Source organism: Colobus angolensis, unplaced genomic scaffold (assembly GCF_000951035.1).
Source record: "Colobus angolensis palliatus isolate OR3802 unplaced genomic scaffold, Cang.pa_1.0 Scaffold153, whole genome shotgun sequence".
Classification (NCBI taxonomy): Eukaryota; Metazoa; Chordata; class Mammalia; order Primates; family Cercopithecidae; genus Colobus; species Colobus angolensis.
The window spans coordinates 3,561,566-3,583,874 of record NW_012114633.1 but is presented as its reverse complement, the minus strand read 5'-3'; the positions used below and the strand labels follow the sequence as shown (position 1 = coordinate 3,583,874).

General features: G+C 38.0%; 1 protein-coding gene across 5 annotated transcripts in view; it reads left to right on the top strand.

Annotated features, from left to right (window-relative positions):
* The window catches only part of PMS1 (PMS1 postmeiotic segregation increased 1 (S. cerevisiae)), an 89,686-nt gene extending 76,908 nt beyond the window's left edge, over nucleotides 1–12,778 (top strand). For 4 of the 5 annotated variants that reach the window (XM_011936467.1, XM_011936466.1, XM_011936464.1 and 1 more), the window contains 4 exons: nucleotides 210–692; nucleotides 4,264–4,394; nucleotides 10,258–10,418; nucleotides 12,415–12,778. In XM_011936467.1, coding sequence (XP_011791857.1) covers nucleotides 210–692; nucleotides 4,264–4,394; nucleotides 10,258–10,418; nucleotides 12,415–12,579 — 940 coding nt within the window. In that variant the 3' untranslated portion in view covers nucleotides 12,580–12,778. The remainder of the gene's footprint in view (nucleotides 1–209; nucleotides 693–4,263; nucleotides 4,395–10,257; nucleotides 10,419–12,414) is intronic. The other variant, XM_011936465.1, reaches the window with a different exon arrangement.
* Nucleotides 12,779–22,309: the final 9,531 nt, after the last annotated feature.

The following is a 22,309-nucleotide window of genomic DNA, read 5'->3' as shown; positions in this document are numbered from 1 at the left end:
TACAGGCATGAACCATCACCATGCCTGGCCAATAACTGATTTTTATATTTTGTTCAGTGTTTGTCATAGTTATATTGAGGAGTTAGTCTAATACATGTTCCTTTGTCATTATTATACCTGGAATACCAGTTGTTTAGTTTTATAAAATTCAGATGGTTAATATATTTCTGATTATGATCTCATTAATTCTATTTTATTTCTTTTCTTAGATATGAAGAGAAGGCTACTAAAGACTTGGAACGATACAATAGTCAAATGAAGAGAGCCATTGAACAGGAGTCACAAATATCATTAAAAGATGGCAGAAAAAAGATAAAACCCACCAGTGCATGGAATTTGGCCCAGAAGCACAAGTTGAAAACCTCATTATCTAATCAACCAAAACTTGATGAACTCCTTCAGTCCCAAATTGAAAAAAGGAGTCAAAATATCAAAATGGTACAGATCCCCTTTTCTATGAAAAACTTAAAAATAAATTTTGAGAAACAAAACAAAGTTGACTTAGAAGAGAAGGATGAACCTTGCTTGATCCACAATCTCAGGTTTCCTGATGCATGGCTAATGACATCCAAAACAGAGGTAATGTTATTAAATCCATATAGAGTAGAAGAAGCCCTGCTATTTAAAAGACTTCTTGAGAATCATAAACTTCCTGCAGAGCCACTGGAAAAGCCAATTATGTTAACAGAGAGGTATGATGATACAATCTTTTTTAAATGTAAAAATATTTATTATAATAGTTCACACTAGATTAGAAATTGAAGGTAGAAGGTTGAGAATGGTTCCTAGTAAGGATTAGTGGTATTTATTTATTTATTTTAATCTTTTAAAAATGTGATTTCTAGGCCGGGCACGGTGGCTCACGCCTGTAATCCCAGCACTTTGGGAGGCCGAGGTGGGTGGATCACGAGGTCAGGAGTTCAAGACCAGCCTGGCCAACATGGTGAAACCCCGTCTCTACTAAAAAATACAAAAAACTAGCCGGACGACGAGGCGGGCGCCTGTAGTCCCAGCTACTTGGGAGGCTGAGGCAGGAGAATCGTTGAACCTGGGAAGTGGAGGCTGCAGTGAGCTGACGGCTGTGCCATTACACTCCAGCCTGGGTGACAGAGCAAGAGTCTGTCTCAAAAAAAAAAATTTTTTTTTAATTAAAATAAATAAAAATTTAAAAATAAATATATATATATTTGATTTCTAATCTTTAATGGAATTCTTTATAAATAATATTAGAATACTCTGAATAGTTCACTTCTACATTTAATAAATATTAAGCTCATTTCTCTTGTACATTAGTGACTTCTCTAGGGTAATTTTGAAGTTAGATTGCCATGACTTTATTCCATTATGTACTCATTGTTTTAACATTTTCAAACACATAATAAAATAGAAGCATACGATGCATACCTTTATCAGTAATTATCCAAGACTTTGCCACATTTGCTTTACCTTTCTATACAGTATATAAACGTACATTTTCTTTCCTTTGCCAAAGTAGTTTAGAACAATTCCCCTTCCTACATCTTTCAATATATCTCTCTCAAAAAATGGCTGTTTTCTCACCTAACCATAATACCTTTTTCATACCTTAAATAATAATAATTCCTTGTAATTGTTCCTCATTATCTCAAAATACCTTTTTTCCAGTTTTTTAAAAAATTTATATTTAATTTGTATCTAAACAAGATCCACATACTGCATTTGGTTATCTTGTTTATATATCTTAAAAATCACTCTATTATTGTAGATACTGAGTCATTTGTTCAGTGGAATGTTCTGTTGTCTGTATTTGCTTTCTTATGGTGTTCAGCTTCTCTCCCCCATGTTTAATTGGGGGTTAGCTCAGGCTGCATAGATTTAGATTCTACTTTCTGATGAATCTACTTAATAGGTTGTCTGTGTGCTTCGTATTTCATCACATCAAAAGGCACTATCACTAGGTTCAGCTAATGACAGCCTGTCTTTCACTGGAAAGTTTCTCATCAACCTTTCCATGTAATGGTGCCATTCATTGATGATTTTTGCCTGAAATAATTTTATATTGGTTGTAATATAGGGTATTTCCTTTTCCTGGTTTATATGATTAAATTGCTTTCTGTAAAAATAAATAACCTTGGATGACAAAGCCTGGGGAGACAAAAAAAAATTTAAAGATTAAAAAATAAATAACGACTAACCTATTAACATTTCCCTTTTTTAACTTAATATTTCTTTTTCTGTCAGACACGGGTGGAACAGAATCATGACAAAAATAATAAACCTGAAGTTTAAAAAGATATAATTTGTTCCCTAGGACACATCATTAGATAACTGTTTCAGAACTTCTAAGAATAAAGCAGAAATCATTTATAAAATGTGTTGAAACTCTTGTTAAAGACACTGCCATCATTGGAGGAGAAAAAAACAGGGACAGAATACAGAAAAACATCTGTTAAGTCTGTCTTTTTAAATAAGGAAACAGCAACCACATTAACCAAAATCCAGTATCTTTCATAGTATTCTCTTGAGATTGGCTTAGGAAACTGTCAGAGGAACAATTAGAAAATAGTACCTTAGGCTACATTCAAACAGTTTAAACACCTGATGGTGCTTTTCTCTTCCCTAAAAAAGAGCTAGGGTACATCTGAATTTTTAGACTTGACTGCTTTTCTGAATGGCATTTGTAAACTTCATTTAAATTTCAAAAATATTTTTGCGCTTTTTCAAATTACAGGTTTTTAAAAATATTTTTCTATGTGATGTTCTGTTCTTCAAAAAACAAACACATTAAAAACTATTATTTTGGGACCATATTGGCCTCAAAAAATATCTTTCTTAATTGAGCATAAACAGGAATAAAGATTAATTCAAAATAGTTTTTCTTCCTTCTTTTGGAATATGGCATCCCCATCACAGTTAATGATGTAAGTTTTTCATAACTGAGTCATGGACTAATTTATCCCACAATGCAACAATGTGGACAGGGTAATTGTAGGTTGGGCTTAGTTTTCTTGCCAGAGTTCTAATGCTATTTGTGTAACTTACCTCTGCATGGAATAATTTAGCTATCTATAAAGTATAAAGTAAGGGCTTAATAATGATAACCTTAATGATGGCTAATATTTATTGAACATTTACTATATGATAGGAACTTGGCAAAGTTTTTTCATGATCTTCACATCAACTTTATGAGGTAGATAATATCCACATTTTATAGCTGAGGAAACTGAAATGTAGTAGTTAAATAACTTACCTAGGCTCACATAGACAGTAAATAAGCCGTATGTCCAAGATTACAGTCTAGACAGTTTAACTGTGGAGTCTGCACCATTAATTGCTATACAGTATCATAATCATCACCACCACCACCATCCCTACTGTCTCTCAGATCGATTTTTAGGATATTGGTTAGATGAAGCAGAGTACATGTGATATATAGCCAAAGCTCTTCTCTATTATATCAGCTGTCACAGCCATTGGAATCTTCAACTATTCACAGCTGATAAGCAAAGATATCAGTGTACTGGAATACAGAATAGTGCCTTGCATACCTAGGACAGTATCTGCCACAGGATGGGCACTCAAATATTCATTGAAGGAGTGGCAAAATGGTAACTATTCATTATCAACCCCAACAGACACCTTTTTGCAGTGACTAACACATCCTGACCAAGCCTAAAACCAATATGTGCGGTTGATTTGTACCCTAGATAACCTTTGGCTTCCTCAAATTTTTACACCGCTCAGAATCATTTCATATACCACCTTTGGGAAACATGCCAGACCTGCAGTGCAGTAGACTGAAGAAAGCTCTCCCAAACTCTAAATTGATTAATGTATTAGTTCCTGGAAGAAAGAGATACATATTTATCTTTTTGTTACAGAAGAAACTGAATAGCAATTGAAAATTTGGCAAGGATGGACCACCTAACTTGACAGTGTATTAAATTGTGTTTGTTTTGAAGGAATAAAATGAAATTATTTATAAAGTTTTCATTTGTATTGTATTTAGAGAGCACCATTTTTAAATTTCCACATTCAATTTGTAACATTCTAGAAGACAGACTGTCTTCTTTCTGTTCCTTCTTTCTGTATACTGTGTGCAGTAAGTATTTTACAAAATATTAACAGAAACGTAAAACAGTGGTTTATCATAGAGTTACTTATACCTTTGTATTTTGGTTAATGATGATAACACTTGTCAAAGGGCCCTAGGATTAACTTTTTCCCATAAACCCTCTTATTTTGTGTTTTTAATAAGTTAAAGGGCCATAATTTCTTTTTCAGTCTTTTTAATGGATCTCATTATTTAGACGTTTTATGTAAAATGACAGCAGATGACCAAAGATACAGTGGATCAACTTACCTGTCTGATCCTCGTCTTACAGCAAATGGTTTCAAGATAAAATTGATACCAGGTATGATAGTGTGGTTTAATATTTTCTGATGTGGAAAAATTAGTCTTGTTCCAAGAGTTACATTTGGGTTTCATGATTTACAGATACGGTGGTATATTTTTGTCTCACCAGTGTCAGCTATGTTAAAACATTTATTTCAACACATCACCTCTGCCTGAAACAAGCCAGTTTGGCATCTCTTTTAGTCCGATGCTTTGCATTTGCATTTGCATAACTAATCAGATAGTTTTATTGTAATTTTTGTCATCCTTGGACAAAATATTCAAACTGCCTGCTTTGTTTAAATTATTAAAATACTCCTTTAGATAATGAAACAGAAACATATAGGGCATTGGAATTGCCTAACAAAAATGGACATCTTTGCTTTTTAAAAAGCATTTGCTTGTTTTGCCAGTTAGACGTGCAACATCAGCAGTTGTGCTATCTGGAGAATGGATTATTCAGTTCCATGGCTTTGCTAAAAGACTGATAACCCTCTTTGCTCCGTATGGAAATTCACTGGGTGGATTTAAAAAAAAAAAAGAAAAGAAAATCCATCTGGCTAGAGGCTTCAGTTTTCCTGGCTGGCACCTTCTCTGTTCTGTTATAGTTTCCATACTCAACTGCCTTCTGCCCTACCTTCTGTTAATTTTTCTTCATCTGATATCAAAGGGGTACAGTGGAACCATGAGGAAGGACTCCACTGTCTCCCTTCCTGCCTCCAAACTTGTCACACTCAAAGTATAGAAAAACAGAATTCACCCAAAACAACATTTGAAGATTTTTAAAGGAATGCTTTACTGAGATACGAAAATAAGTAAAAACAATGTACAAAAGCATAGAGCTGGGTATATACAGAAAATACTTTGGTGTCCCAAACATAAACTAATTTTACTTGATTTTTGTGATTTTTAAGGATACCTAACCTAAGCTTCTTACCTCCTACCTCAATTCTGTTAGTCCAAATCCCAGCACTGCCATTTAAAAAGAATGTGTTTTGGGGAAAGTCACCTGGCCTAACTGTGTCTTCATTCATAACAACTAATAATTATTATGTAGAAAGGATAACTGTCCTTTCTTACCTCCCACTCAATTCCAAGAGCATGTTTTGTTTGTTTGTTTTTGAGCTACCCAGTAAGTTTATATCAGATGGAAAAATTGAGGCACAGAAGTTAATTTTGCTCAAGGGGACACAGTTACTGGTAAAACCAGAATTTGAACCTAGGCAATCTGCCTTTAAAGCCTAGGTCTTAACTCATTTATCATATTGCCTTCCTGTCAAAATTTAGATATTTACTACATGAAGTATTTGTGAGCATTATCCAAGGTAACAAATCAGTGAGCATGGTACATGGCAATGGGAGATGCTCACATATTCTCTTTTCTTACTATCCTTCAGCCCCCTTTTGCAGGCTTGCAGTCATCTCTTTTAGTCTTCCTAGAAATATTTCTTCCTCAGGGTCCCTGGCATCTTAAAATTTATGTGAAGTGAATTTACTTGAAGCAAGGGATGGGTGGGGGTGTATGTGTTTTATTCTCAACTTAATGTTTTTCTAATTAACTATGTGGTATTGGTGGCAGGTACTGGTTTTTCAGGAAAGATATTAAACAGGCCGGGCGTGGCTGCTCATGCCTGTAATCCTAGCACTTTGGGAGGCTGAAGCGGGTGGATCACCTGAGGTCAGGGGTTCAAGACCAGCCTGGCCAACATGGCGAAACCCTATCTCTACAACAAAATACAAAAATTAGTCGGGCATGATAGCGGGTGCCTATGATCCCAGCTACTTGGGAGGCTAAGGCGGGAGAATCGCTTGAACCGAGGAGGCAGAGGTTGCAGTGAGCCAAGATCGCGCCACTGCACTCCCCACTGCGCAACAGAGTGAGACTCCATCTAAAAAAAAAAAAAAAAGAAAGATATTAAACAACAGATTGTTGTTTTAAGGATAACTGTCCTTTCTTACCTCCCACTCAATTCCAAGAGCATGTTTTTTTTTTTTTTTTGAGTTACCCAGTAAGTTTATATCTGACAGATGCTTTCAGCTCTTAGCTTGTAGGTAGTATTTTTAAAATCTTATTGAATGCCTAATACTTTCCATAGCGTCAAAGATGCAGAAATGATTAAGTCACCTGCAAACTGACTTGATTTGATCAGAATTAACTTTACTTAGATAATCATAAGCATTATTTCCCTTGTCAATATCAGAGCAAGTTAAAGATATTTATGTTTTCTTTCATTTCTTTGTTTTTTCATTTTTTAAAATTAGGTTGTATTTTCTTAACAGTTCTATCTTGTGAGAGTATTGTTGCATTTTACTAACTTTGAATCAACAGTTTGCCTGTAGTCACAGTACATCTTTGGATAAGGATAAAAGCATTTGAAAGAGAAGGAATACATCTGGCTTTGAGAGACAAGATTCTCAGTGTGACTCTAAGAACTTTGCATGCTAATGGGAATAGCTTTCTGTCCTGCGTCAATAAGAATTCCATATTTTAGGAAGTGAAAACTTGTCAAACCACTTACTCATTTGATGTATTTTCCCTGAAAATTGGTAAGCATTTCACAGTATTTTATGGAAACTTTTCAAGGGTTATTGTTACATAGTTCCAATGTCTCTAACTTTTCCGTATCTGAATTTTACAAACCCAGAAGTTAAAATATTGCTCAATTTCCTTATTTGTTGCCAAGTACCTTTTACCCATTTCCACTAGGAATTCTGTGAAATGTGTATAATTTTCCAGGGCGAATGTAATTAGTATTAGACTTTTCATTCTAATCATACTGTAAAAGATTTAAAACTACCAATAGTGAAAAAAATCACTTAGACTGATATTTTTGGCAATTTTCATATCTATATAAATAGTTAAAAGAGATGTGAACTAGAATATTCTGCTACTACTTTTTGCCTACCACACACAGTTTTGAGTTCCATTTACATTTCCGCTGTTGCTCAAATTCATTTCATTTCCACTGTTAGTCTGTGTTTCTATAAAGGAATACCTGAGACTGTGTAAGACTCAGGTAGACCTGAGACTAAAAGAAATGACCACAAGCCTTCTTTATAAAGAAAAGAAGTTTATTTGGCTCATAGTTCTGCAAGCTCTACATGAAGCATAGTGCCAGCATCTGTTTTCTTTTTACATATAAGTTCCAAGTTTAAGTCATTTCTTTGCTCCCATATCTGATGATAGCCATGCCACTTCTTGAATGATTTGCTGCTTAGAAACTTCTTTCGCTAGATAGCAAAATGAAAAAGTGATGACCTGGGTTATCACTCTTAAATTCAAACTTCCACAGATCCTAAGGGCAAAGGTGTCCAATCTTTTGGCTTCCTTGGGACACATTGGAAGAACTGTCTTGGGCCACACATAAAATATACTAACACTAACAATAGCGCATAAGCTTTAAAAAAAAAATTGCAGGCCAGGCGCGGTGGCTCAAGCCTGTAATCCCAGCACTTTGGGAGGCCGAGACGGGTGGATCATGAGGTCAGGAGATCGAGACCATCCTGGCTAACACAGTGAAACCCCGTCTCTACTAAACAATACAAAAAACTAGCCGGGCAAGGTGGCGGGCGCCTGTAGTCCCAGCTACTCCGGAGGCTGAGGCAGGAGAATGGCGTAAACCCGGGAGGTGGAGCTTGCAGTGAGCTGAGATCCGGCCACTGCACTCCAGCCTGGGCGACAGAGCCAGACTCCGTCTCAAAAAAAAAAAAAAAAAAAAATTGCAAAAATGTCTCCATGTTTTAAGAAAATTTACAAATTTGTGTTGGGCCGCATTCAAAGCTGTTCTGGGCCACATGTGGCCCACAGACCACAGGTTAGACAAGCTTGCCCTAGGGCATGGACACAGTGCAGCCAGAATCCTTGCAGGGACATAAAAAGGGTGACCTTTACTCCAGTTTCCAATAAATTCCTCAATATCATCTGAGACTTTGTCAGCCTTTCACTGTCCATATTTCTGTCAGCATTTTAGTCACAACCATTTAACCAGTTTCTAAGAAGTTCCAAACTTTCCCTCATCTTCCTGTCATCTTCTGAGCTTTCAAACTCTTCCAACCTCTGCTCTTACCCAGCTCCAAAACCACTTATACATCTTCAGTTATCTTTATAGCAGTGCCCCACTCGTCAGTACTAATTTTCTGTGTTAGTTCATTTGTGTTGCTATAAAAGAATGCCTGAGACTAGGTAATGTATAAAGAAATGAGGTTTATTTGGCTCATAGTTCTGCAAGCTGTACATGAAGCATAGTGCTAGCATCTGCTTCTGGTAAGGGTCTCAGGAAGCTTACAATCATGGCAGAAGGCAACAAGGAGCCAGCATGTCACATGGCAAAAGAGGGAGCAAGAGAGAGATGTCAGGCTCTTTGAAACAACCAACTCTTGTGTGAACTACCACAGAGACCTCACTTATTACCATGGGGATGGCACCAAGCCATTCATGATGGATCTGCCCCATGACCCAATGAACCTCCCACTAGGCCCACCTTTAACAGTAGAGGTCACATTTCGACATGAAATTTGGAGGGGACACACATCTAAACCATAGCATCTCACTTCATTGATCTCTGTATCTCATCCCTTAATGCTTGATAATATAATATTATATATTATTCTCCAGTTATTCTCTGGGAAAAATGTTTAGGATACTGTCTCTATAGTCTACCAGCACTGCATCTGCCAGCCAGGTCAAGGATCTAGTCTGTAATTGGGAACAGGTAGGGGATTGGATTATTGAAGTCTCAGGATCTGAAACTCTTCAAGTTACATCACATCTCTTTTTAAAAATTAATCCATTGATAGCTACTACTTATCCAAGATTGGACTGTCTCTTTTCTTTTAATTCCAGGTAGCATTATGTGGACTTCATGAAAGAACACTGTTACACAGATACAGCCAAAGAAGACAAATCTCTGCTATTTTCCAAAAACATGCATTCTAAAGCCAAATCTGATGCCTTGAAATATGTGCTGTTATGGATTATGTACCCAGTTATCCAATCCTGTAGCTAGTTTTTAGTTTTATTTTATTTTTTGAGATGGATTCTCATCTCTCACCCAGGCTGGAGTGCAGTGGCACGATCTCAGCTGACTGCAACCTCTGCCTCCCAGGATCAAGTGATCCTCCCATCTCAGCTTCCCTAGTAGCTGGGACCACAGGCACGTACTACCATACCCATCTAATTTTTTGTGTGTATTTTTGGTAGATACGGGGGTCTTACCATGTTGGCCAGGCTGGTTTCAAACTCCTAATGTTGTGACCTGCCTGCCTCGGCCTCCCAAAGTGCTAGGATTGCAGGTGTGAGCCACTGTGCCCAGCCATTTAGTTTTATTTTAATTACTAAGAGTAATTTAAGTAACATTTAACATGTCAGTTTTATTTGTCCTATTAAAATATTTTGAACAAACAGTATTTTCTTCTAATTAATAATATCTCCATAAATTACTGTGTGACTGTTTTTATAAATTGTAACTTAAAGTCACAGAAATAATTCAGGCATTTAGATATTAAAATGGTAGGGTAGAATTTGAAGAGCAGCAGTTGTTAAAACACTTAAACCAGTTTTATTTTCATAAATATCATGGGACTCCATTTTCTCTCCAAAGCAAGAAATGATCTAAACAAATGTAAGGAACAGAACAGCAATAACTGGGATTAAATTAAATTATGTAAAGCACATGTGGTGTCAGTGAGCACTTATGACTTAATGTGAGATCCTATGGGAAATTACTATTCGTTCTCCAACTAAGGAACAAAACTTTGTCTGACTATATTAAATTCTTATGAGGGTTCACTAAATGTTTTAGCAGCAATTTTTGTTTTTAATGGACATGTTCTGGAATATAAACTTAACTATGTGTGTGTGTGTGTTTTTTTTTTTCTTTCAGGAGTTTCAATTACTGAAAATTACTTGGAAATAGAAGGAATGGCTAGTTGTCTCCCATTCTATGGAGTAGCAGATTTAAAAGAAATTCTTAATGCTATATTAAACAAAAATGCAAAGGAAGTTTATGAATGTAGACCTCGCAAAGTGATAAGTTATTTAGAGGTATGCATTATTTTATATATATGTTAGTGTATACTGGGGTCCCAACTCCTGGGCCAAGCCAGTTAGGAACCAGGCCACACAACAGGAGGTGAGCAGCCTGCCAGCAGGCATCACCACCTGAGCTCCACCTTCTGTCAGATCAGTGGCAGCATGAGATTCACATGGAAGCACAAACCCTACTGTGAACTGTGCATGCGAGGGATCTAGGTTGTGCACTTCTTGTGGAATAATTTCCTGAAACATCCCCACCCGCCAACTGTGGAAAAACTGTCTTCCATGAAACCGGTCCCTGGTGCCAAAAAGCTTGGGTACTGCTGTGATTCTATATAGAGAGGTATTATAGATTGGCCAGACTTTAAGATACTTGTTTCTTAAAATAGTAAATTATTTCCAAATAGTAGAATATTTTCTGTAAGTTTTATTATGTAATTGCAAGGAGAACACCATTATAAAAAGGAACACTCCATTAAAAGTTTCACATCATAGACTGACTGTGATAAACTCTATCATGGATTCTTACCATAACATTTTCTTGGGTACGTATTGAGGAAAGACCTTATAAATGAGATATTCTGCAGTGAAGTTCTGTTTTAAAAAACGTTTCATAAATAATCCTCTTAGAAGGGATTTAAAATAATTCTACCTTTATATCACATACTTGTCTAAAAAGTATTGTAATATAATTCTAAGTCCTGATCTCATCAAGAGCAGTAGAAGGGAAGGGAAGTGAAAGATACGAATCTTTGAATAAGTGGAAATTTTCATTTTTGTGACAGTATTCACCACAAAAGAGAAGTGTTAACAGTGGGTTAAAAAAAAAAAAAAGGATTAAGGAAGGTTATAAACATTAAAATATCCATAATTTTTATGTAAACTTTAAAAAAGTTTTTTCTTAATCATTAGAACCTATGAAATTTTAGGTGAACTTGAGAGAAGTCACGTTGATATATGTGGTGAAAGAGTAGAAGTTACCTGCTGAGAGTGGAGGGGTTGTGGGAAGGCGTTGGTAATTTTAGTACAGTAACAAAGATCTGAAAATAAGAGCTGTAGGTACTATAAGAGAAGGTTAAATAAACAGGAATAAGATTTCCAGGTGTCATTGAGGGCTCGTAAGAGTAAACATTTGTATTGAATCCCGCCAGGACAGTTTTGTGACTCAACAATGCTCAGTAGAATTTCTCCAAGTGTAAATCAAAACACCAATTCATCACCCTGTCCTAGAGGGTGCCTAATTTGCTTTTCCTGTTCCTCTCTCTTGAACAACTATGTTGCACCCACATTGAACATTGTTTCTCTTCTGTCTGCCTGAGATGTTTTTCTTTCCCCATGATCTTTCCATTAAGGTTTCTTATTTATTTTTATTTGCGACAAGGTCTTGCTCAAAAGCTGGAGTGCAGTGGCATGATCACAGCTCACTGCAGTCTTGACCTTCAGGCTCAAGTGATCCCCCTGCCTCAGCCTCCCATGTAGTTGGGACTACAAGCATGCCCCACCATGCCCAGCTTTTTTTTTCGTAGAGACTGGGTCTCAGTGTTGCCCAGGCTGGTCTCGAACTCATGGCCGCAAGCAGTTCTCCTGCCTTCGTCTCCCAAAGTGTTGAGATTACAGGTCTAAGCCACCACACCCAGCCTCGTTCCTTATTTAAATTCAAGCTTAAAGCTATCTCCTCAAGTAATCTTTTTCCAGCTCTACAATCACTCTGTCATGTGGCCCAGTTTAATTTTGTGCATTATTTATTGACTAAAATGTTCTGTCTTTTGTCTGTTTTCTATTTCTCTGCACTAAAATGTAAATTGCACAAGAGCAAGGGTCTTGGTTTTTGGTTTGCCACTACATCCCTAGAGCTGACAACGTAGTTGATACTTAACAAATATTTGTTGAGTGAATTCATAATAAGATGAAAATAATCAACATTCTGTTTTCCTTTTTGCCAGGATAACATGTTTTCTGCTTCAGGGTATATCATGGTAAAATGTGTGACTTTCCCTTTGGACAGGGAGAAGCAGTGCGTCTATCCAGACAGTTACCCATGTACTTATCAAAAGAGGACATCCAAGACGTTATCTACAGAATGAAGCACCAATTTGGAAATGAAATTAAAGGGTGTGTTCATGGTCGCCCATTTTTTCATCATTTAACCTATCTTCCAGAAACTACATGATTAAATAATCTTTAAGATTAGTTACCATTGAAATTGGTTCTGTCATAAAACAGCATGAGTCCAGTTTTAAATTATCTTCGTATTATGTGTCATATGGTTATTTTTTCAATGAGGATTCACTGACTTGTTTGTATATTGTAAAAAGTGCCATGTATTGTAGATAACGTAAATAAATTAAAAAGCTAACATAGACTATTCATTTTATTCTCAAGAACCAGCTGTCATCATAATTATGAGTTGTAGGCTCAAAATTGGAAAATAGGTAGTATTGTTGGGTGGTTATTTACTAGGTCCTCTCTGCAGGGAGAAATCAAACATCACACATACTAGCATATCTGACAAACAGTGTCAATATTTTTTAAAGTGTGATGGAGAGACACAGTGGGAGAAAATGAGAAAATGAAATTCAGAGGAAGAAGAAAACAAACCAGAAATTCTTCCATTAACCTCAACTTAGGGGGTAACAGATTAGATGTTGCTATCTCTTCATTATATGGTAATTACTGGATTTGGGGGTCAACTTTTATCAGAGAACATGGGAAGAACTAGATTTTTAACAGCAAACTGAGGTGAATTTTTTTTTTTTTGGAGACTCTCACTCTTGTCACCCAGGCTGGAGTGCAGTGGCACGATCTTGGTTCACTGCAACTTCCACCTCCCAGGTTCAAGTGATTATCCTGCCTCAGCCTCCCAAGTAACTGGGATTACGGCTGCCCAACCCACACCTGGCTAATTTTTGTATTTTTAGTAGAGATGGGGTTTCACCATGTTGGCCAGGCTGGTCTCGAACTCCTGACCTTAGGTGATCCATCCACCTCGGCCTCCCAAAGTGCTGGGATTACAGGTATGAGCCACCGCCCCGGGCCATTAGGTGAAAATTACTGTACATATGCCCCTTCAAAAACCAGGTCCCTCACTGCACCAAAATACAAAAAGTTGAAACATGATTTTTAATGAACATATTTGTTGCGTAAAGTAAGATATACTGGATACGGTATCTCCACACTCACACCATCTCCCATAACTCTCAAAGATCATCTTTAAATTCCCAAGATCCTTGTGTTAAGTACAAATTGTGAAACCTGGATTCTGCCTTTTATCTGCCAACATCATCCTGTTTTGCATGAACCAAAATAATGCTTCCCCTGACTCTCCATTACCCCTTTTATAAATGTGGGGCCCTGCTCTGGGAGAGCTTTCTGGGAGTAATTCTTTTAAATTAACTGGGTAAACTGAGGGAAGAGAGGCTCACAAAAGCTATCAAAGATGAAATTTGCATCATTTGCACTCACGCTAAGTAAAATTGTAGACATTTTTTAGCCAATATAGCCTGTATTGGTCCTACAACTATATTGTAGATGAAGAAACTCGTTTTTTCTTACCAGTTACGAGTTGTGTCAAAGGTTGGTAGGAATGGCAGTAGGTATTTACCACTTATTTGCTAGACAGGCTAAGCACTTACCTTGGATGATCTCATTTAATGTTCACAATGAATTTAAACTTGTGGTTACTGTTGCGATTCTAATGCCAGAGCTCCTGTTCTTAATTACCATTATACTGCCTGCCATGAGAAATGGGCCCTAAGAGTTATTTGGTCAACTAAGCGTAGGTAGTTAACAGAGTATAAAACACTCCCTGACATCACTTTAACGAATGCTGAAGTAAATCAACTTCAGGTTGCAACTCTTTTTTTGAGACAAGTCTCGCTTTGTCGCCCAAGCTAGAGTGCAGTGGGGCGCCTCCCAGGTTCAGACGATTCTCCTGCCTCAGCCTCCCCCAAGTAGCTGAGATTACAGGCGTCTGCCACCAGGTCCAGCTAAATTTTGTATTTTTAGTAGAGGCAGGATTTCATCATGTTGGCCAGGCTGGTCTGGAGGTCCTGACCTCAAGCGATTGACCCGCCTCAGCCTCCCAAAGTGTTGGTATTATCCACTGCACCTGGCCAGCAACTTTTTCCTAACGGTGACTGGAGTAGCAGACTGGCGTGAATCGGCTTTTTGCAGAACAGAAATGGGCTTCAGGTGAGGGTCTAGCGTCGCCCCACTGACCAATCCTGGTTCATCAGGCTAAGGGAAGCCCAGCAACCACGCAGAAGCCCGGCAGTCTTCCGCTGCGCTCCCATCCACAAATCCTTGCAACAGCCCCAGCACCACTCGCGGACCAAATGCTGGAGCTGGGAGCGGCGACAGGGAAACTCTGGCTCCCAGAATGGAGGTAAAGCCCGCTGCGGCCTGGGAGGCTTACCCGAAATTAAGGGCGAGGCAAGGAGATCCGAAGGAAAAGGAAAGCCTGACCCCAAGTTACCCATTTGCCTCTTTAGGCTGGGTTGCCAGAGCCCTTGGCCTGGGAGAAGGACTCTTAAGGTTCGAGTTCTAAAGTGCTCTTTAGACCCAAGTATGTTGCTTAGGATCCCAGCCTTGGCTATAGCCACAGGGCTGACCCAAAGCCGTGCGTAAGTCAGACCTGCAGGCCCCTCTTGGATGGACATTTTGCTGGGAAGATAGCCATCTTCGGTCTGGCCAGGCCTGGGAGGTTTTAGATATTTAACCTACTGAAAAATGTTAGAACTGTATTCAGATGAACGGATTTTTGTTACTTTCATTGGCTACGTGAATCTCTGTGATTTTATCCAGATTTTGCGGCTCAGGTTGTAGGAATTGCAGCCCAACCCAGCACAGCCCGCATTTCTCAACTAAAAGTGTAAATAGAGCCATTTTTTCCTCTCCAAATTCTTACCTGTTTTATTTTCATCTTATGTTCTTATGTTTGCAAGCTTCCTCCAGCATTTTTTGGTGTGTGTGTGTGTGTGTGTGTGTGTGTGTGTGTGTGTGTGTTTTAGGGCAGGAGGGAGCAGAAGCCACTAAATAAACTTGGGCTTGGGTCTACACTGAAAACCAAACATAGGTTTAACTCTTGTAAACCAAAAAACATCTGAGATAGATCTCAATAAATTTAGAAGTTTATTTTGTCAAAATTAAGGACATACCCAGGAGACAGGTCTGTGTGCCTTTTCCAGAGATGATTTTGAGAGCTTCAATATTTAATGCGGAAAGGTAGGCTGGAGGGGAAGGAGGGAGGATATGGTCACATTACTGAATCCACATGTTGCAAAAGAAAAGGAACAGGTACAGGAATAGTCAGTGTATTGTCTGACGCTCAGTAAATTCACATTTTACATAAGATAAGGTAAACATAGAGTAGCTACCTGTGGAGATGTTTAACGTTTTATCTGTAGCTGTCTGCTTAGGAACAAAGGAAGGGCAGTTTCTTGGATGACTCAGCTTTCAGCTTAATTTTTTCCTTTCAGCATAGTGAATTGGATCCCAAGTTTTTATTTTTGTTTCACACTCTTTACAGTACCTAATTAATGCAAAGGAAATAACACATTTGGGGAACCCAAATGTTGATCACTAACTTAACCAAAGTTACCAGGCAAATTAAGATACCAATAATGATACTAAGATATTTAAATGACTAGACTTGTTCTTGGAGTGAAGCATTTCGGGCAAGCCAATGTTCATAGATTTATAGTGGCTAAAAATAATCTTGAGGTGAGCCAACTAATTTTACAGATGAGAAAGTAGAAGCCCAAAGTGATTACATGACATACGTGAGCACACACAGCTAATCTAGTGCTCTACTAGTTCCACTTTAAATGTTTGTATTACCGTGAACAAAGATAAGTCCTGGAAAAAAAATCAAATTCTACTGCAAAGCCAAATAAAAAATGACTTGAGATTGTCACCTGCTTTCTCCCTTTACAAGCATAGATAATCCAGAGTTAACTGTTAACCTTGTGAAACAAAAATAAATCTTGGGGCCTCTAAATCACTAAGCTAAAGGGAAAAGTCAAGTTGGGAACTGCTTAGGACCAACCTGCCTCCCATTCTGTTCAGTCACCCCTGTGCTTGCTGAAATAAATGCATATCTGATTGGCATCTCCAAAGGGTTCTCCAAAGGAGGCAATCCGATATGCATTTATCTCTGTAAGCAGAGGGGTGACTGAATAGAATGGGAGGCAGGTTATTTCTAAGCAGTTCCCACCTTGACTTTTCCCTTTAGTTTAGTGATTTGCAGGCCCCAAGATTTATTTTCCTTTCACATTTCCCCCCTTTCATTTTTAAAATCTTTTGGAGAAAACACTTTTAGAAGAAAACTAGTTTCTGGTCTCAGGTTTCCTCTGATCTCTCATGGCTAGGATGGTTTATTCCTAGATGAGTAGATCCTGAGTTATTAGGAAAGCTCATTTTTAGCAGGTTTGTGAAGTCTCATGTCCTATGAAGATAAAATAAGGGGAGGAAGGCAGAAAAACAATAAAGAAAAGAACAATCCTGGAAAATCTATATAGGCCACATTACTCTGAAGTCCATACATCTGTACGCAGGTATGAAAGTGGCATATGTTTGTAAGTAGGTTGCTGTTATTTTCTTCTGAAGTTTAAGTTGTCTAGCTTCACTTTGCAGGGCTTTACGAAAGCACAGCTTAGTTTGCAGTGACTGCAAATTAGGAAAAATGGGGAAAAAGAAGGAAAAAAATTGAAAACATTATTTTGTAGTCTTGTAGCCTGCAAAATAGAAAAATCTGTCCAAACTGTAGAAAATAATAAAAATTGAAAAACATTAGGCAAGACTAGAATCTAACAACAGGTGTACTATAGTTTTTGAAACATAATTTTTCTCCAGTTTCCCATTTTTATTAAAGACAAATCATGGTAGAACTGAGTTCGCTTTATTATACTTGTTCTGATTATTTGTATACAGTGCAGCAAGAATAATTATTTGTTTTTATGTAGGCTTTTAAATTGGCTTTGATGGAACTTTGTTCCATAGAAGGAATCTCAGAAAAAATTTTTTTAAAGCCAAGCCCAGCCATGGATTTGTACCATCAAATACCTATGAGCTGGATGAATTCCTCTCTGAGGTTCCAACATAAACTTGGGGCTCCTGGGCCTGTCAGAAAGTGACATTCTTTCTAAATTAACTGAGACCTGTCTCAGATTTTCGGAGTTCACAACTTTATTCTAGAGCTTTCATTTAATCTCACCTAAACTTGATCAGTTTTATTTTTACAGCCTTCTTCACTGTTTCCAGTAATAACTAGTATGAACCCAAAAGTATCTGAGAACATATCTCAATCAATTTAGAAAGTTTATTTTGCCTAGGTTAAGGACACGCTTGTGACACAGCCTCAGAAGGTCCTTACGACATGTGCCCAAAAGTGGTGAGGGTACAGCTTGCTTTCATACATTTTAGGGAGACATGAGACATCAATCCATATGCGTAAGATGTACATTGGTTCAGTCCAGAAAGGCAGGACAACTTGAAGCAAGGGGCTTCCAGGTCATAGGTAGACAAGAGACAAAGATTGCAGTCTTTTGAGTCCTTGATCAGCCTTTCATTGAATACACAATTTAATCTGGCTCAGTGAATCTCCATTTTTATATAAACAGTAGGGCAGAGGAAGCAATCAGGCATTTGTCTCAGGTGAGCAGAAGGATGACTTTCTGTCTGAAACCTGTGAGGATAAGCTTTCAGTTTACATTGCCAGGGTGAAATTCAGCAGAACTGTTTCAGGATAAAGATCTTGAGGCCCACAAGGAATTTCCTTGTGGGCAAAATATGAGGGAGATACATAGCTTTTAAAACTCTTTGTAGCTGTCTTATTTAGGAATAAACTGGGAGGCAGGTTTGTCTGATGTATTATAATTCTCAGCTTGACTTTTTCCTTTGCTTATTTTGGGGGGTCCCAAGATTCATTTGTTTTTTTTTTCCCACACTAGCAACACACTATTAGACTCTCACAACTGCTCTCAGAGGTTTTCTCTGCTTACTTGATTTTTGGTCACAATTTTTATTCCTCCTTAAAACACTGCAAGTTAACGTAGATGTATTTACTCTAGCTTTTAAAAATTCTGTCCCAGTGGTTATCAACTTTGAGCATACATCAGAATCACCTGGAGAGCTTATTAAGCACTGAGTGTTAGACGCTATGCCCACAGTTCCTAATCTTGTTGGTCTGGGGTGGGACTGAAAATTTTCACTTCTAGTGAGTTTCCAGGTGATGCTAATGCTACTTGTCGAAGAGCCACACTTGGAGAACCACTGCTCTATCTCATGTATCAAAGCTCCCTTAACAATCAATCTCAAGTCAATTTCTATAAGCCTGTATTTCTTACTGACTTTTACTAAAATCTACCAGACAAAAAACAAACCAGGGCTTAGAAGATCTCAACCTGACTATGCTGTTACAGACATCCATTTCTTCATCTCCGGAATTAAGATGCTGAACTTGATCTCCAAGTACACAACCATTTCTAATGTTCTGTTATTTTGTTTCTTCCTGGTGTTTTTGTTTTTGTTTTGTTTTGTTATTTTGAATGTCAGGATTTGGAACAACCTATTTTCCCTTACTTATGTCTACTATTAAACATATTTAAATACCTCTGAACTAGCTCACTTTTTCATAAAATCTTTCAAACTAAAGCCAGTAGGGGTAGACTTCCTCCACTTTGCTTCAGTTGGACACGAAATCACTATAACAAACTCCTTCATCTCTATCTCCTTTAGTTATAGCTACATTTCTTAGTTGATTCAGTGATATTTATCATTACAGCACTCAGTACTACTGAACAGAGAATATAGAGAGAAGACATTCCTTGCCCTCTAGAGGAAACAGAATGAGAGCAATATAATATAAATGTTTCGGTGAGTTTATGTAGTGTTGTTAATCTATATGGGTCTGCAGCACCCTCTTGGAAACCAACTTAAAGTTTCTAGTTGTTCCTTAAATATTTTTTGAATTTGTAAAGAACTTAAATATTCAAATATAATTTTCTAGTTAACAGTTATACCCAGATGCTTAATAAGACAAAGTAATGACTGATAATTTAAAATGATCTTTAATTTTGAACTTATTTGATATTTAAGAACTTTCTTATAGATATTTTAGTTATGTTTTGTAATTTAGATGATAGAAGTGCAAGATGAGTTAAGAAACAGGCAAGAAATTGTGAATGGATTGAACATATTTATGGGAAAAAATGGTATGTTTTCATGTTATTTCTTTAAAAAGGCATTTTTGTTTTTAAACTGGCTTTAATTTTACCTCGAGACACTGGTAAATTACAGCAGCTTGCAAGACAGTGATGCTGTACTGTCAAAAATATATTTTAAGTAATTCACTAATAATAGCAAAAAAATTCTACGTTTTTACATATACATTACTAAATGTGTATGATACTTGTTATCTATTTTGAAGTTATTTGCACTCTTTTTTGGTCTTTTCTCCTTAGTTTTCTTAGTCAATAGCTGTTGTAGAAGAAACACTTCCTCATATACATAGTAATAATTCTTGATCCCAGATGAAAACAAGATTCCCAGCCACACATACACATTCAGCTTTTAAATTGTCAAAGACTACTGAAGCAATTCAGTTTTAGCTGTATTCCCTCTTTAAAAACAAAATAAAATGTCTGATCCTCCGCCCCTAAAGTTGACAGGACAGTATTTCATGTTTTTTAGGTTTCTTTATTATGAGTTTGAGGATACTCTGTTTATGCTAGTATATGAGTATGGGACTTCTCCAACTTTAATGTGCATATAAATCTCTCTGGGCTTCTCTGATTAAGTAGGTTTGGGGTAGAGTCTGATACTCTGCATTCCTGGAAAGTTCCCTGGTGATGCTGATGCTGCTGGTTCAGGGATTACACTTGGATTAACAAGAGTGCACATAATCCTGATGCACTAGATTCCTGAAATAGAATACAGATAGATTTTTAATGCAGATATATACTGAAAATAAAATAATCAGATTAATGAATCTGCTTATGGCTCTCTATTCTCTTTGGGAAGTCAGGTTTATGTTTTCTCATGGGACATCATTCTTTATTTAGAAAATCAGATTTATATATCTCAAAAATGTTATGTGGTAGCTGGATCCACCGTCATTTCTTTATCGTACACACAGGCATACCCCTTGTGAAGAGGTCGGATCTGTTCCTCCACTCCCTTGAATCTGGGCTAGTTTATGATTACTTTGCCCATTAGATTATAACAGGTGTAATGCTATGCAACTTCCAAGATTAAATCATAGAAACCTTGCAGCCTTCCTGGCTATCTTGAAATGGTATCTATGGGGAAGCTAGTCACCTTGTGAGAAGTCAGTCTACCCTGAGTCTGCCATTGTATAAAAAGTACAAGCTAGCCAGAGAAAGAGGCTGTGTGGAGAAAGAGATGCTGAGGGCTCTGTTCTGTTCCATTGGTCTATATCTCTGTTTTGGTAGCAGTACCATGCTGTTTTGGTTACTGTAACTTTGTAGCATAGTTTGAAGTCAGGTAGTGTGATGCCTCCAGCTTTGTTCTTTTGGCTTAGGATTGTCTTGGCAATGCGGGCTCTTTTTTGGTTCCATATGAACTTTAAAGTATTTTTTTCCAATTCTGTGAAGAAACTCAGTGGTAGCTTGATGGGGATAGCATTGAATCTATAAATTTCTTCGGGCAGTATGGCCATTTTCACGATATTGATTCTTCCTATCCATGAGCATGGAATGTTTTTCCATTTGTTTGTGTCCTCTCTTATTTCCTTGAGCAGTGGTTTGTAGTTCTCCTTGAAGAGGTCCTTTATGTTCTTCTCTAAACTGATATTTCTAGTTAGCAATTCCTCTAATCTTTTTTCAAGGTTCTTAGCTTCTGTGCATTGCATTAGAACATGCTCCTTTAGCTCAGAGGAGTTCATTATTACCCACCTTCTGAAACCTACTTCTGTCAATTTGTCAAACTCATTCTCCGTCCAGTTTTGTTCCCTTGCTTGCAAGGAGTTGTGATCCTTTGCAGGAGAAGAGGTGTTTTGGTTTTTGGAATTTTCAGCCAGAAGGGGCTGGGTTTTTCTCATCTTCATGGATTTATCTACCTTTGGTCTTTGATGTTGGTGACTTTCGGGTGGGGTTTCTGTGTGGACATCCTTTTTGTTGAAGTTGATGCTATTCCTTTCTGTTTCTTAGTTTTCCTTCTAACAGTCAGGCCCCTCTGCTGCAGGTCTGCTGGAATTTGCTGGAGGTCCACTCCAGACCCTGTTTGCATGGGTATCACCAGCAGAGGCTGCAGAACAGCAAAAATTGCAGAACAGCAAAAATTGCTGCCTGTTCCTCCCTCTGGAAGCTTCGTCCCAGAGGGACACCTGCCAGTTGCAGCCAGAGCTCTCCTGTATGACGTGTCTGTTGACCCCTGCTGGGAGGTATCTATTAGTCAGGAGGCACAGGGGTCAGAGACCCACTTGAGGAGGCAGTCTGTCCATTAGCAGAGCTCGAGTGCTGTGCTGGGAGATCTGCTGCTTTCTTCAGAGCTGGGAGGCAGGAATGTTTAAGTCTGCTGAAACTGCACCCAGAGCCACCCCTTCTCCCAGGGAGATGGGAGTTTTTTCTCTAAGCCCCTGACTGAGGCTGCTGCCTTTCTTTCAGAGATGCCCTGCTCAGAGAGGAGGAATCTAGAGAGGCAGTCTGGCTACAGTGGGTTTGCTGAGTTTTGGTGGGCTCTGCCCAGTTCGAACTTCCTGGTGGCTTTGTTTACACTGTGAGAGGAAAATTGCCTACTCAAGTCCCAGTAATGGTGATCGCCCCTCCCCCCACCGAGTTCAGGTGTCCCAGGTCGACTTCAGACTGCTGTGCTGGCAGCCAGAATTTCGAACCAGTGGATCTTAGCTTGCTGGTCTCTGTGGGGCTGGGATCCACTGAGCT